The sequence below is a fragment of the Zingiber officinale genome, chromosome 8A (assembly GCF_018446385.1).
Source record: "Zingiber officinale cultivar Zhangliang chromosome 8A, Zo_v1.1, whole genome shotgun sequence".
In the NCBI taxonomy this organism is placed as follows: Eukaryota; Viridiplantae; Streptophyta; class Magnoliopsida; order Zingiberales; family Zingiberaceae; genus Zingiber; species Zingiber officinale.
Genome location: NC_056000.1, coordinates 86,943,059 through 86,959,887, shown reverse-complemented (window position 1 = coordinate 86,959,887; position 16,829 = coordinate 86,943,059). Strand labels below are relative to the sequence as shown.

General features: G+C 37.8%; 1 protein-coding gene across 1 annotated transcript; it reads right to left on the bottom strand.

The window, feature by feature from the left end:
* Positions 1 to 2,168: 2,168 nt before the first annotated feature.
* On the bottom strand, positions 2,169 to 9,153 carry LOC122009824 (phospho-N-acetylmuramoyl-pentapeptide-transferase homolog). The gene is made up of 8 exons (XM_042566128.1): positions 8,905 to 9,153; positions 8,745 to 8,825; positions 8,427 to 8,653; positions 7,237 to 7,684; positions 7,051 to 7,115; positions 6,498 to 6,691; positions 4,322 to 4,530; positions 2,169 to 2,946 (listed from the first exon to the last, which is right to left on the bottom strand). The coding sequence occupies exons 1-8, from the start codon at positions 9,022 to 9,024 to the stop codon at positions 2,758 to 2,760; spliced, it is 1,533 nt and encodes a 510-aa protein (XP_042422062.1). The 5' UTR covers positions 9,025 to 9,153; the 3' UTR covers positions 2,169 to 2,757.
* Between the last annotated feature and the right edge of the window lie 7,676 nt (positions 9,154 to 16,829).

Below are 16,829 nucleotides of genomic sequence, written 5' to 3'. Positions count from 1 at the left end.
TTCGATCACCTTGACCTATTCCAAAGTTCTCCGTGAGTATCTAATCACTCTAACATGCTTCAGGATCTCCTCGCAAGCATCTGATCAACCTGACCTACTCCGAGTCTACTCTTAGCTTTATTCAAAGTCACTCCATATAGCATTTGATCTGGATCATGACTCTTATCATTTGTTGTACCTAAAAGATATTCACATATATCTACAATGATATGATATTATTCACTTTAATCCTAAATTCTCATAACTATACTTTTAAATTCTACCCAAAAAATCTCATACTAATAGAAATAACTTTACATCCTTTTAAATTTATTATCTTTTTTCTAAATTTTTTTTAATATGAGACTTGCATTACATCCCAACACTAGATTCGATTTTTCGAATCCACTTTCTGAACTATTTTTTTTATTTTTGATGGGACACACACGAAAAAACTAAAAGCTCTTTCTAATGCCCTAAATCTACTTGCCCTTATCAAACGGCCAACCTATTTGGCTTAAAATGACCAATTCAACTGGCTAATGTTCTTGGATCAACCCTCTCAATTTAATAAGACACTAAAGACGAAATGAATCCACTTTGCTCTATTCATGCAAATAATATACAATGGCCTCCTCCCTATGGGATATTGGGTTTATATGTCATCCTCCGTAAATATTTTTTAATTTATTTTGACGGTTAATAAAAAAATTTATAAAATCAAATTGATAACTTACCTGGTTCATCTTTTTTTTTTTTTTCATGGAGACATTAATTTGAAAAGGTCACTCTAGCCAAATGGACATAACTAGTCCAATAGGAAAAGAAGACTAAGTGGGTTGGGCAAGGCGGCAGGCCAATGATAAGTTTCGAAGGACATTGATCGAGCCTAATTGGTTGCCAATTGATTTACAAAACACATTGTTATTAAAACTCAAGTGCATACTTGGGTTTACATAATTTGAAACTCGCAAAATGAAGTCATTTTTTAAGTGAAATAACAAAGACAGCTGAATTCCAGAGTAAAACAGAGTATTCAAGCAACAGCATCGTTTCCATTGTTCTTTATATAATCAATCAGTCTTCATTATCTTTTATTGGAAAAAAAATGGATTGATGCTGCCAGCCAGTCACCGGAATCCCTTGAGAAGAGACACACGAGGAGGAGCACTGTTAGTCAGCAGATCGAGCGGCCTTCTCCCTGATGAAACCGCATGGAGGGAGGCGACGGCATTAATCTGAGGCGAGTGGCAGTTTTGGAAGAGGTGAGTGATGTCCTGGAGGGGTCTCCGCTTCCTGGGCAGCCCCCTGCGCTTGCAACCGACCTTGGAGACGGAGAGGCACAAAGCGGAGGGAGTCGCCGGCGAGAGAGGCACGGCGTTCTCCTTGTCGTGGGATCCAAGAGCCATGGTTATCGATTCATGGAGGGGAAGGAGCCGGTATTTGTACGGGAGGAGAATGGAGGGAAAAATTTTAATTTTTTATGAAAATTTTCGACGAGGTCTTGAATTTTGACTCCGAGACGGTGCTGGCGCCCGCGGAATCTGAGGTTGCAAAAGTAAAATTTTTACTGCTTTTGAATTGACGGGGTCAGACGAACTCACTCCCGCCATGACACCAGGCGAGGCGCCAAAAAAGAATTTGGTTTGGCGCAAAGATGAGGAAGAAAGTTTTGATGATTGATTAAGGGATGGATTAAAAATAGATACTCGCTAAACTTCTTCCTATTCGTATATGTATATCTGTAGTTATATATTATAAAAAAACAAAAGGATAAAGTGATTTCCATTTTATCCATTCATTTTCTTTTGTGTTGTTAAATTTGATAGAGTAATATTAATTTTAGAATTCTAAAAGTAATATACATTGTCTTGCAAAGCTAGCCAAATAAATAACCACCTCCCTTAAATGGAGTATTATACGTGCAGTTGTGTTTAAAGAGTTGTCCAAGTTAAATATGGTAAAATAATCTTTAACATGGGCAAAATTAAAAAAAAATAAAAAGAACTATGTCATTAGCGCCCCACTAAAAGCCATTTTATCTAAAAAATTTTATATAAATTTTCAAAACATCCATAAATAGTTATCAGAAAATTTCTTTGTATTATAATGCAAACAAAAGGCAAGCAGAAGCCAAACAAAATAAGGAGACCCCTTGCAATGAAACCAAGCACCACTAAACGAAAGCATAAGCAAGCAATTTAAAACTCTTTCGTGAAAATGATTACAAACCTGCAAATGAAAGTATAAAAAAAATAGAAAGTTTATTAAACTGTGGTTTAGTTATACTTTCTCTGGACCCTATAGACAATTTGTATCATGTACTCTTCTCAAAGCATAACGATTGATGTTTTACAATGTTTCTTAACTCTTTAAGGATACCGATATACAATTCAGAAGCTGAAACCTCAAAAGCAGTGTTGCAAGGCACTTGGCAAAGCAAAGGCAGCAGCAGTTCTCACCAGAAGAATAATGTTTCGGGCATGAATTATATACCCTATGGCTACTTGCAAGAGGTCGCCCTTAATCCATGCATCTGCATCCGGAATAATCTCATTGCAACCGATCTCAATCATTAGCAGATGCCCATCTCATTGCGAAGACAACAGTTTACCATTGCCTCCCAAATAACGGTGAGACTTATTGATGCTAGTCAGAGTTTGGTCAGTAAATACAACTTCATGAACTAAATAGCTTTACCCTCAGAACAGCTCAAGGCAAAACAGACTCGGATAAAGGATATTCAGCCACAGGAAGATGCAACAAATGAAGTGCTAGTCAAGCTGAAATTAAACCAACATACCCAGCGACGAGTGCCAAGATGAATGATACTATATAAGCGCCACCAACAATTAGAGGTTCTTGCACTCCACACAGTTCAAAGTAATGATAGATTGATGTTGTGCGTACGATACCCCTTCTACTCTTCCTCTTATACAAGAGTTTAGAAGCCCTTTTGTGGAAAACCTGTATTGGACAACCATTCTAGTTAAGGAAGAATTCAGACAACAGATTCAATAGTTTAACTATATATGTGCTTAGAATGATAAGCCAACTAAGATTTGACATGGATATTATTCATAATGTCCAAAGGAAAAAAAAAGGCATTTTCCATGATGCAAGCAAGGTATGGTATGTATACATTTTTTAAAGATCAGACATCCTATGCTCCGACCATTTTGAAGCTTGTGTTGTGTTAGAGTTTGCAGTTAGCACATGTATCTTAGGGCCAAACTATGCTCATGAATATGTATGACTAAGTTGTTTCATACATAGACCAGACCTAGAAATACTATATTACTCAAACTCAAGTGTGTGTATTTGATAGTTGTTCTGAATAACTTTTACAAGATGTTTGATTTTCCAAAAAGAAATCAACTTAAAATATGTTAGAAAATAGAAAATCACAAAATGAAAAGACCTTATTTTCCCAAACTTTGTGCTTCAGATAACAGACTCATGTTATAACAGCATTAACATGTCCCCTTCAAATGGACAACATGTTGTATCCTTATGATAACTAGATACAGTAGGGAAAAAAGTATGATGTATCTTTAATTGCAAGCAACACTTGAAACTTGGATGAAAACAAGAATGTCAGGACCAAAAGAAACCATGCCACTATGCTTACCAATACTTCCAATCATCATTCTTAAAAGTATCTAAATACTGCAAATATATGGTCTAGACAAGCCAATATGTGGGTTGAGTATGTAGTTGAGTCCATAAATGAATTTGATTAAATCCACTGAGTCACTCACAATAAAGTAAATGGCAGATCTCTGAAACAAGCATCTAATCCAATATATATAGAAATAATAAGGAAGAATGAGTTGATGATGAGAAGTTTACTTAGAAATGATGATATTTCTGTCAAATAAATTCTCTTCCAGAGATGTACATCCTTTTTCATAAACAATTTTATAGTACGACTTGTAAAGAATAATAGTTGCAAAAATTCATGTCTTTTGTTTGATATCATGGAGTAAATATAAAACTTCCTCCTATATGATTATGGATGCATAACATTATTAATTAAATATGTTTCATCATTAAAAAAAATAGTATTTTATATAGATTGCTTATATCAAATAGTTTGATATGCTTTAAGGTAGATGCAAAGCTTTCTTTTATGTGGATATTTAGGTTAATTAATTTGGAGAAGTGATGTTATACATATTAGGTATATTTATTTTATCAATAAAATTAAATTTTAATATTAAGTGCATATGTCCTATGAGAGAGCTCAATCCCAAAAGATTCGCATGCATCTGTTTTTCCGAAACTTTGATTATGGACATGGATAAAAATCAAAGAAAGTGCAAGACTAACACCACCGTACCTGCATTATGACTGACAAATTTTCCAACATAAAGATACCAGAAGATATGAACAATGGGAAGAACATTCCTGACAAAGCGGCCATTGCAGCTAGAGCACCACCCAATGCCAACGCTCCAACATCACCCATAAACACAGAAGCTTTATGTCTATTATGAAAGAGAAACCCGATGCAGGCTCCACACATCGATGATCCAAAAATCGCAAGTTCTAAGTGGTATAAAAACATAGAAAATACATTATTAGAAATAAATGTACATCCATACAAAAAACAACAAATCCTACAAACAAAAATCCAGAAATATGTTCATTCCAACATTATAAATCATAGAAACTCTAGACAATCACATTATGCAATCCATCAACTATAGAACTATTAAAAATATAACACTTTGTCAAGAAGTCTTGTATCATATAGAATCTGGTAGTTACCATGAACTAGAAATCATCATTAGCCAAAGGGAAAAAGAAAGAGGGTACGCATGCCCATACACAAATGAATTTACTAGCAAATTACAAACTAGAAAGCTGACAAAATGGAAATCATAACAAAACCTATAAACTAGTAAGATGTACATAAGCTACTGAATCCCAATACCTGTTTTCAACAACATATGACTATTATGAAAATAAAAAATAAAAATCCAACAAACAATGGTGCCAAATCTCATAATGAACATCCTACAAAGATTTTCAATTCCAACAGAAATAAAAGAACCTGTTCAGCAAATATTAGGTTAGAGTTCTCATCCTAAGGACGAAACTTTGTCAATTGCTTCAATCAACCAAATTCATCACTATTGTACTAATAATCATCGACAACTTGTTGGGGTTTAATGGATCTTTTCCAACCAAGAAAGCAAACTTAATTTAAAACTCAAATCAGCATTAACTATATTCAGTAGCGTTCTTATTGATCTCCCACCTCTTCAACTCTCATCAATCCAATTTGTCTACCTATTGAATCTATTGGTCATCTTTGAAAATATTCATAAAAGAATAGAGTATGACTGATTTGTATCATTTCATAACATTTTCATTTTAGTCTAGGGTACACAAGACAATCAGAGAGAATCTAGGAAGTCCTCTTCATTTTAACCACTCCTCAATACCTTGGATAATAGATCCAAGACATGTAGCAATGTTACTTGTAGGGATGTATGTCCATCCCTTTCATGTCTTTGTTCATTTCTGTCTTAATGGCTGATATTCAATGTTCTAAATGGCAGCTGAGGTGGCCGCCTAGGGGGTAGGTGGGCATCAACCACACCGCTTTTGTCTAAGACGACATTTTAAGCGATCAAAGTCAACATAGATTAAAAAAACCCTTGCGGTGCTCTAGGTGATTTCAAAATAACTCACCTCCTTCCGCATCGAACCGCTACCACTACTGCGATCGCTTGTTGCCGTTATTAGGTTAGACTTTTATATACTTCGAATTGAAATCTCGTTAAATACAGTCGTTTTGCTCAGACCAACAAGACGCGAGGCGTCAGGGCACCATGATGCATCGCCTAAGCCTGGTGATGAGTCTGGACCCATTCCACATGCCTGGAGGCGTCGACAACGGGCCCGGACACATCGGCGATTGGCCGAGACGCGTCGGTGACGGGCCCGAACGCTTCGATGACAGGCCAAGACGCGTCACCCGAGTCCAACGATGCATTCAAACGTGCGACGTGATCCAAAGTCGAAACGTCAAAATAAAAGGTTAGGTTTTTCTTTTTTTAACTTAAGATTTAATCGAATAATAATTTTAATCAACTCCCGGCTATAATTGGAATAATTTAAATAGACTTAATTAATGCCTACTAAAATTATCCTATTATATATATATATATAGGCACTTAGATGGCCAAGGCACTGACAGCTTACCGCCATTTACAACACTACTAATACTATATCTTATGCATTCAATTTTACTTTTACTTGAGAGTTATACCATTTATGGTTATTGACCATGATTCCAGCTTTGAGTTCATTACATTTGCACTCTTATCAATTAGCACAATATCAGTAGTGAACATGAAGATTAGCAAATATCATTTATAATTATACCATGAAGATTGTATTGAACATGGCTAATAAGTTCTACTGAATAATAAGGGAAAATGGATAATGTTCTAAACAAATTCTTAAAGAATATACAGTTATCAATTTCAAAGTAGCATACTTACCAGGATTTATTGGAAGAACAGCTATGGACATTCCCATAAAAGCCAAAGCAGCACACCCACCAGCCAAGCCATCAAGTCCATCAGTCATGTTGACTCCATTACTCATAGAGACAAATAATGATGCTGTCAAGACTAGATAGAATTTCCCCAAATACACAAGTCCCAATGGCGGAGGAAGAGGAACCAAAAATTTCCTTCAATCAAACAGAAGTAAAAAAAAAATTAGGATTTACACTACATTAGAAAAACGAAAAAGAACCAGGATGTACAATCTATCAAGAATTTCAGAATGTGATTCTCATCATTGCAAAGTTACCAAAAAAATATGAATGGAAGAAGGATTGATAGAGAATAAACACAGAAAGACAAGGGGAATTATTTGAACTTCTTGAAAAGGCAAACCTTCATAAGTACAAAAATAATCACTAATCTTATTTCCACTAATCTTATTATCATTTAATGTTGACTAAAAAGATAACAGACTAGAAATACAAAAAATTATCAGTTTTTGCCAACTAAACATGATGATCTTACTGGTTATGAGAAACTATACATGTTGTATGGTGTTGATATATGTGCAGAATCCAACCAAAATGAAAACAATGTCCCAGCAACTATCTGCACCAACCACAGAAAAAGAAATAATCAAACAAAAAAGGTGAAGATATCTTTTAGATGGTGCAGGTGATGTGCAAAATTTTGTACATGTCAATATTATGTGTGGAGATAAAAATGCTACCTGCAAACCAAATTTTGCCAGGCCTGGTAAGCCAGAATTCTGACTATTATTACAGCTTAGAAGGTCGTCAAATAACCCAATTGTTGCAAATGAAATGGTTCCTATTACAGCTCCAAATGCAGCACTATTGTTGCCAGCCTTGACAGAAGCAACAGCAATAGCTACAGGGATGAAAAATAGCCCACCCATTATTGGGGTACCCTTTTTAGACCAGTGAGAAGTTGGACCATCCTTCCTAATAATCTGATAAATCCTCATGGTATCAACTATAGGGACAAACAGAAATCCTGCAAATGCTGATATAACTGCTGACAAAGTGAAAGGGTGTGTTAAGAAAAATGGCTCCAAGGGCATCCTGACAATCTGCCATGAACACCAATCAAAGAACAAAAGAAATCCAACAAGGAATGCCACCAAAGTCATGCTGATTAACATGCCCTTGCGCGTTCTGACATAAAGGATCAATACCAAGTCAATGATCAAGGAGAAAAGGTATTCACATATATTTCACAATAAAATGACCAACAATTTAAGTTGAATAAATGGATTTTTTTTTTCACTGTATTATTTTCTGTGATGCCATATTTCCAATTATTGCAAGATCACTAAAATCTTCAATCTTATTTGATAGAGGTCACATGACAACTCCCTCCTCCTTTGTATAACTAATCCTAATTAATTCAATTAACCTAACTGCAAGATATAAGGAATTCTGTTTACAATGTCAATCATCTTAGCCTATTTTCTTTTGGTTTAACCACTGTCAGAGCTACATTTACTGAATTACTGCATTTAAACTATATTTACAAAGTAGCTTCTCATCTTATACTCTTATTATTGTTGCATTAACTTCTTGTGCATGTTATTTCTTATTTGCCTGACATGGAAACAAAGAGATCATTAATTGATGGGCGGTGATGCTTTATGAAATTGGAAAAAAAAAATACTTGAAGAAAATACTTGAAGATACAAACTATACATAACAAAAAAAGGAAGATGGTGTGATGAAGAGCGTCTAGAAAGGCCAGCCAAATAAGTAATGTGTTAGAATGGTCAAAATCACTTGAAAGAAAAAGAAACACGAGGTCCACTATGAAATCCAAATAACACCAAGCGACGCAACAAAACATGTTAATGATAACAAAAAATAAATGACCGACAGATAATCTCCGCTATAATATATAAAGCACCTTCTCCTCCTCCACCCTCGGAGGGTCGCGAACCGATGGGCCGTCACTGTCAAAGAAGGATCAGACGTTTCATAACGGTCCTTATTTGAGGCCAACTCGACATCAGTAACAGTGGAGACAAGAAGGTCTGCATCATAATCTTCATCATCGCTGGAAGACATATACGAGGTATCCTCTCCAGAAACTCCGTAGCCATCATCTACGAGCGTAGGGATATCCATAGAATCCTGCATCGTAGAAGGTCAGTCAAAAAAAAAAAACACAGTCCTTCGCTTAAAGACGCAAACGAATATAATCCAATGCTAACAAAAATATTACCTCATCGAAAGAGAAAGAAGCCATTGGGAGTAACAACTGCCGACGCTTGCGCATCCTTCCACCAGATAAGGATCGACAGCGCTACGAGGAAGACAAAGAAGAATCGTATCGCGAAGGCCCAAACAATCTGAACAGGAAAAAAGGAGTGCTGGAAACTAACCTGAGACGCGGATCGGAACCGGGGAGGAGCGATCCAAGTTCGCGCCGACGAAGGCGCAGAGAGGAGCCATTTGGTTGGATGAAACCCTAGGCAGACGGGATGGGGAGCCGCGGAGCACATCGGAAGGAGGGTGCGGCGAAACCGAGAGGCGGGCGGGGGAAGGAGAAGGAAATAATAAATGGAAATGACGTCGGCAGTTGCTAATTCCGCGCAATTTCTGCTTCGTCCTTTTTATGCTCTTGTTGGGCCGACCCTGTGAGGTAGGAACGGCCTGGTTATCCCGGGCTAATCCGGTCCAGGCACCAGTGTGTATTAACAAATAATATTTAAAACTAAAATAATAATAATATTCATTTAATTTTTTCGATTAAAATTATGAATATGAGCATAGGCTTTCGATAGTGAGATTCAATGGAGGTTCAAAATTGGACTCATGATTTTAACAGGAGCCAAATTGATTTTCTGAAATTTTGTTTCGACCAGACGCCGGGTCAATTCCAACACAATTCAAGTCAAGAATCAACACAACAGTGTTGCCAGAATCTTTCATCCATTAATTAAGCTTTTCAATTTTATTATTGACTCTTTTAAAAGTTGTTGAATGTTGAACATCATCACAATAAAACACTATAATTTCTTATTTGGGGACAAAAATTACTTATAAAGATATTTTAGGACCCAAAAAAATAACAATGTTATACTTTATTGTTGCCACAATGAGATATGAGGTTCGAATCTCAGTAAAGTCGAACAACAAAATCAATCGATGGGCAAAGTGATGCGGTGATAGAGAAAATATGAACCATAAACAAAAAAATAAGGCTCTAGTTATCAGGTTTCACATACCTAAGTGATCTGGGCAAGTGAAGGATCAGCTGTAGTTTGAGTTGTGCAAATGGAGAGACGACTTACTGAATGGCCAAGCATCTCACTATCTTGCTACTGAAGCTGAATAACAAACTGAATAATTTCAAAGAGGTATTTTGGCATCAGTACCGAAGAAATATCATGCTTCAGACTAAGAGATATATTTAGGTATGAAAAATGACCTAATCTCTATATGGTGGGCTACATTTGATTAAAATACTCCTAATTATCATTAAAGTATCTAAATTCAATTAAATGATCTAATACTTTAATACATATAAAGAAGATTTGAATTAAATGAATGTGGATTTAATGTGTAGATCCAATAATCCGATTCATTAACATTGATGGGCTATTATTGATAGAAGCTAGATCCTGTTATAGATGCATCGTTTAGTTCATATATAATATATTGAAAATCTAACAATTAGTATCAAAATCTAGGATTGACTTATTATTAAATTTTAGGATTGACTTATTATTAATTTTTAAGACGTAGGGATTGTTTTTCAACGTTTTAGCATAAATACATCAATTTTTATATTTGATTCCATATGGATGAACGAAATTAATGTATATTCATTGATTGTAGCTTAGATAGATTAAGATTTTAACTCATGAATCGAGTTTTTCACATTATCTATGAAGAACGAGATTGGCAGTGCGATTTTAGGGTTGAAATCACGTTCAGAAATGAGCATTTTCTAATATCAATCAATTGGAAAAGTTCTCAATCGATTGGGAGTTACAAATTTATGAACAGAAGCTTCCCGAATTGATCAGTCAATCGTTCACCAATCGATTGGCATAAGACTCAATCGATTAAGATGCTTAAGTCCACGAACAGAAGGGTTCGGAATCGATTGGGGTCACCAATCAATCAACCAATCGATTGAAGATGGTAAGAAGTCAACAAAGAGCTTTTGGATCGATTGGGTAACTAATTGATTAGCTAATCGATTGAAGATCGTGAGGAAGTAAACAGAGAGCTTCTGAATCGATTGACGAATCAATTAGGATTCACCAATTGATCGGCTAATTGATTGGCGTTCGCTGGGTTGTCCATAGAAGGTTTTTGAATCGATTGGTAAATCGATTGGCATTTGTGGGGTGGATAAACAAGCGAACAGAAGCCTTCTGGATCGATTCATGTATGTTCAATCGATTGATTAACCGATTGGCACACGTGTGAATCGATTCACATTCATTCTCGATCAATTGATAAAGGTGTCAATCGATTGATAACTGAATTTAGCTTAATTTTTAGCAATTTCTTCCTGAATTCTTCTTCACTCTTACTGCTTAGTCGAACCTATACTATCGCCAAAGCAAAAACTATTAGGGAGGCTAGGAGACTAGTGTATTGGAACGTATGTACATGCTAAGGGTGATTAGCCCAAAGGAAAATCATTCTTATGTCAGGTATATATTTAAGGAATCTCACAAATTAAGCTAAACTTCTTGATTATGCACATGGTGTATCAGCCCAAAGGGGCACTATGTGGTCGATTAGAAGCATTGTGAGTGATGCTAGAAAACATAAGCTAACTAAGAAAGCTCATGAATAAAGTATCAGCATAATGCGTCGCCCCAAAGGAAGGCGAATTATGTAGCAGATGAAGATGATCATGAGTTATTTAAAGAGTATCAATAACAAATTACAATTTAATCTAAAAACTTAATGTAATGTTGTACTAGATATCTCTATTAATGCTTATATATTTGCATGTTTTATTTGTTGCATTTTGTTAATACACAACTATAAAGATACATGCTTTGTTTGTTAAATCGAGTTATATTCTTTGCTTTTGTTTATATAGTACTCTCAATATCTGCTAATTTGAACAACATCCCCATGCTTACTGGTACAAACTTTGGACAACGGAAAGAGCATATTACAATTTTATTGGTTTGCTGGATCTGTACTATGCATTTAGGCATGATCGCCATGCACCTTTGACTAATGATTCCACTGCGGATTAAAAGGTGAACTTTGACAAGTGGGAGCGATCTAATCGCATGAGTCTGATGTTCATGAGAATGTCAATTCCAGAATCACTTAGGGGTTTGATAACTGAGAAGGAGAATGCTAAAACCTTAAGGAATTAGCGGACTGATTCGCCTCAAACAAAAAAGTCAAAACTACTACACTTCTCATGAAGTTAGTGTCCATGAGGTACATAGGGAAGGGTAATATTAGGGAGTACATCATGGAGATGTCCAACTTAGTTACAAGGCTTAAGACACTAAAGTTAGACATGTCTGAAAGTGTCCTTGTGAACCTTATCTTAATTTCTCTGCATACACAGTTTATTCCTTTTAAGATTAGCTATAATACTCAAAAGGATAAATGGACATTAAATGAACTCATAGCTCAATGTATATAGGAAGAAGAGAGATTAAGAGGTGACACATCTTAAAGTATTCACTATGCATCCTCATCTCAGTATTCGAACAAGAAAAAGAAGGGTAATGGTAAGAGTAAGTATAAACAACTTGTATGGACTGGGGCTTCAGGGCATAAGGTGCAAAAGCAATAAGATCCGAACTCAACTTGTTTCTTTTGTAAAAAGAAAGGTCATCTGAAAAAGGATTGTCCTAGATACGCCAACTAACGCGCCAAGAAAGGTATACTTCTCAACTTTGTTAGTTCAGAAGTCAACATAGCTACTGTACCTAATAACACTTGGTGGATAGATACTAGTGCAACTACTCACATAAGTGTAACAAAAGGTAAATACGCTCGCCCCCAGCGCCCCCGCCAGCTCATCCCAAAATCAACACGGAGGAGATAAATCAAGTAACTGAGAAGGTAAGTAGCAAGTGAGTGAGTTTACACAAGTTGCAGGGATTTACACCCCACCAGCCTCGAGATTAGGTCACAAGAGCAACTACTCATATAAGTGTAACTATATAGGGTTGTCTCATAAGTCGAATGTCAGTTGATGTCGAAAGATTCATCGATAGCGGAATGGGCAAGAAGGCAAAAATATAGGCAATAGATGTCTTTAAAGTTTATTTGGAGAACAATATACTTTTGAATTTGGAAAGTACATTTATAGTGTCATCTTTTAAATGGAACTTAATTTCTATTTAATGTTTAGATAAATCCGGATACACTTGTTCATTCGGAAATGAAAAGTTCAGTATTTTTCAAAATTCTATCTTGTATGGTATTGGTTCTTTGATTGACAAACTATATAGATTGAACACTGAAACTCATACGGATAATCTTGTGATGGTATAGGTGTGAAGCGTGGTGTGACAAATGAAAATTCATCCATGTTGTGGCATAGGTGTTTTGAGTATATTTCTAAACAATGCCTAGAAAAATTAATGTCACTAGAAATTCTCAATTCCCTTGATATGTCAGATTTTGGAATCTGTATTGAGTGTATCAAGGGAAAAACAATTAATAAAAGTAACAAGGATTCAAGGCGAAGTAATGGAATCTTAGAGCTTATACATACGGATATATGTAGATCATTCCCTAAGGCTTCTTGGAATGGTCAAGCATATTTTACAAGATTTATAGATAATTATTCCTTATACGGATACTTGTACCTTATTCATGAGAAGTCGCAATCTCTGGACATGTTCAAAACCTTCAAAGTCGAAGTTGAAAATTAACTTGGTAAGAAGATTAAGATCGTAAGATCAGACCGTGGTGGTGAATACTATAGTAAAGCTTGTTGGAGCAATCCTAATAGTCTGTGCGACCATGTATTTTGGTGTTTGGGCAAAGGGTTTAAGTTAGGTTCACCCTTGTATTTGATATGTGTATTTGAGTTGTGCAGGTTTGCAGGATGCACATATGACTCAGGTTGATGCCTTTGGGTCCGGTGAAGGATGGAGCATCTGAGGGACCGTGGACAATGCAGCAAGAACAAGGGCCGAGGGAAGCGACTTCGAGACATACATGAAGGATGGCATTGAGACGAGCCGCGAGCTTGGGTGCATTCGAGGGACGAGAGCCAAAGGAAGTAGACTTGAAGGCAAAAGGTCAAGGCTGCAAAGAAACGTCAAGTGAATCATAAGGGTGAAGGTCCGAGTTTGAGAGACTGTACTCAGGGTACCAGTCAATTGATGGAAATATCAATCGATTGGTATAGTAGATTGGGCAATCGATTGGGAGTGAACAGAATGCTTCTGTTCATTTGACCAGTGTAGAGCAGTCGATTGGTACTTCACCAGTCAACTGGTATCGAGCTGTTGGGTTATAACGGTCGAATCTCCACAGAGGGCAGTCGACTGGCACTTTCACCAGTCGATTGGTAGGCAAGGTTTTCCAACCCGTGGCCTATATAACCAAGGCTTGAAAACTTGGTTAAGATTGACAAAATTAGTGGTGGTTAACCCTAATTAGTAGTTAAGTAGTGCCCTAGCAATCCAGTGCTCTTGGTCGAGTTATGGCGAGGTTTCTCCATCAACAAGGAGGATTGTGCTAGCCGGAGTTTCTGGGATTAATCCACCGACGGATTAAGGGATCATCCACCTTACAGACAACCGTGGAGGAGGAGCAAGTTATCTCCGAACCACATAAAAAACGTGTTAGCGGTTTCCATTTCTCTTCTTGTCTTTAGTCTTTAGCTTGTTTGTTTTGCATTATTCCGCTATGCTAACAAATACGTAAGAACTTATCGATTTGGGCGTGTCGTCAATCCAACATCCCTTCTAGCCGGCCATACAAGATCCCCAACAAGTAGTATCAAAGCGAGGATGCTCTCCATTGGACTAATCGTCAAGGAAGTAAAAGATGGCCGACTTAAAACACCTCCAAAATTTGAAGGAGGAAGCTTATGGGGCATCACGTATTGGATGATGAAGATGGAGGTCTTCTTCGATACGGATTGGAACACCATGATGGTGATGAAAGAACCGTTCGAATTCCCAAAAGATAAGAAAGGGAAGAAACTCCGACCGCGATATTAGACAGAGGAGAAAACCTCACGATCGAAGCCAAATAATAAGGTAATATCAATCTTAATAGATATGTTGCCTTCTAATGTGATAAGTTGTGAAGGTGAATACAAAAACGCTCACGAATTGTGTTGCAAGATAAAGAAGATTCCTTGGGAAGAACTTATGCCTACACAAGAAGAAGAAGAGCTCAAGGAAATGGATTCAATTGCTCAAGGAGAGGAGGTGGAGCAACTGAAAGTTGAGTCATACTCAACATCTGAGGAGGAGAAGGAGGATGAGGAAGTATCATCAACATTCTCAATGGTTGAAGAGGAATCCAAGATGGATGAAGAAGAGGTCTTGGAGGTCAACCTAGTGAGCACCTCCACTGAATCAAAGTCAAAGGACAACATTGTGTGCTTCAGGTACAATGAGAAGGACACTACAAGAGTAGATGTCCATTGGATAAGAAGAAGGTAAATCCTAAACTCATTCAAGTTAATTTAAACACTAACAAGAGTTGTAAGAATGAAGAAGCCCAAAAGAAAAGAATGTACATCGTATGTTTTACGTGTGGGGAGAAGGGATACTACCACACCAAATGTCCCAAGAAGAGGGAGATTAAGAAACTAGCACATCTAAAGAAGTGGGAGAAAAAGAAGAAGAGGAGCTCAATAATCTAGGAGACTTATGCATGATAAATCTAGAAATGGTAGACCTAAGGAGAATCTAGGCAAAAATCCCAAAAAGGGAAGACATATGCCTAGAAAATGAGTAGGTCTAAGAATGCCCAAAGTGGACATGTTGACTCTAGGTTTAGAAACCTAGAAAGAGAAAATCAAGCTTTGAAAACAAAGCTTGATAATTTGGAGAAAACCCTAGATAGATTCAATGTTGGATCTAGAGGGTTAAGTATGATGTTGGTGTTGGTGCAATTTCCAGTAGGTCAAGGTTGACCTAGTTGACCAAGCGTAAACCTTGGTCATGGTTTTGATGTTTGACAATACAGAAAGACATGTAGACATGGACAATGCAGGTGCAGTTGTCCATGCGGAGAGATACTGATCAGGGTCTGATCAGGTTGGATGAAGAAGAGTCAAGTAGGTCAAGGTTGACCGGATACTTGACTGGGAAGTCCTAACTGGGACGTTAGGCAGTTCGGAAAGTCCTGGTGAGTGAAGCCAGGCAGTTCGGAAAGTCCTGGTGAGTAAAACCAGGTAGTTTGGAAAGTCCTGGTGAGTGAAGCCAGGCAATCGGGAAATCCTGGTGAGTGAAGCCAGGTGAAAATTCTAGTGAGTGAAGCTAGGTGAAAGGGAAAATCCTGGTGAGTGAAGCTAGGTGAAAATCCTAGTGAGTGAAGCTAGGTGAAAGGGAAAACCCTGGTGAGTGAAGCCAGGCAGATGGGAAACCCTGGTGAGTGAAGCCAGTAAAAGTCCTGGTGAGTGAAGCCAGGCAGTTGGGAAGTCCTGGTGAGTGAAGCCAGGCAAGGGAAAGACCTAGTGAGTGAAGCTAGGCAGTTTGGAAGTCCTGGTGAGTGAAGCCAGACAAGGGAAATCCAGATGGGTCAAGGTTGACCAGACATTTGGTGAAAAGTCCAAGCAGGGAGCTTGGCACGGGAAAAGTCCAAGTATGGAGACTTGACACGGAGAAGACCAAGTTGGAGACTTGGCACGGAAAGTCGGAGAGGGCTCGGTAGCTCGTTCTCCGGACTGTGGTCAGAGAGGGCTCGGTAGCTCGTTCTCTGGACCGGACGAAGTCGGAGAGGGCTCGGTAGCTCGTTCTCAGGACCAGTTAGGGTTTAGGGCTGGAGCTCTAAACCTGGATCGGTCTGGTGACCGATCCAGCGATACGCCTGAGTATCTGATCGGTCTGGTGACCGATCAGATAACAAACAGAAGGGTTCTGTAAGTCATCTGATCGGTCTGGAGACCGATCAGAGGAGTTGAGCCAACCTTCTGTGAGTGAACTGATCGGTCTGGAGACCGATCAGGAGGGAGTCTGATCGGTCTCCACGACCGATCAGAGATGCAGCCACCTCTCTGTAAGAGAGGTGGGATCGGTCCGGGGACCGATCAGACTGGGGCCTGATCGGTCCCCAGGACCGATCAGAGGTTCCCTGGACCGATCAGGCTTCAGCCTGATCGGTCCAGAACTAG

Coding starts and splice junctions, on each gene's coding strand:
- LOC122009824 (XM_042566128.1), bottom strand. CDS start 9,024: ATGTGCTCCGCGGCTCCCCATCCCGTCTGCCTAGGGTTTCATCCAACC. Junction 7,685..8,426: donor CGAGGGTGGAGGAGGAGAAG/GTGCTTTATATA, acceptor CCTTTATGTCAG/AACGCGCAAGGGCATGTTAA. Junction 2,947..4,321: donor ATTTGTCAGTCATAATGCAG/GTACGGTGGTGT, acceptor TGTCCAATACAG/GTTTTCCACAAAAGGGCTTC.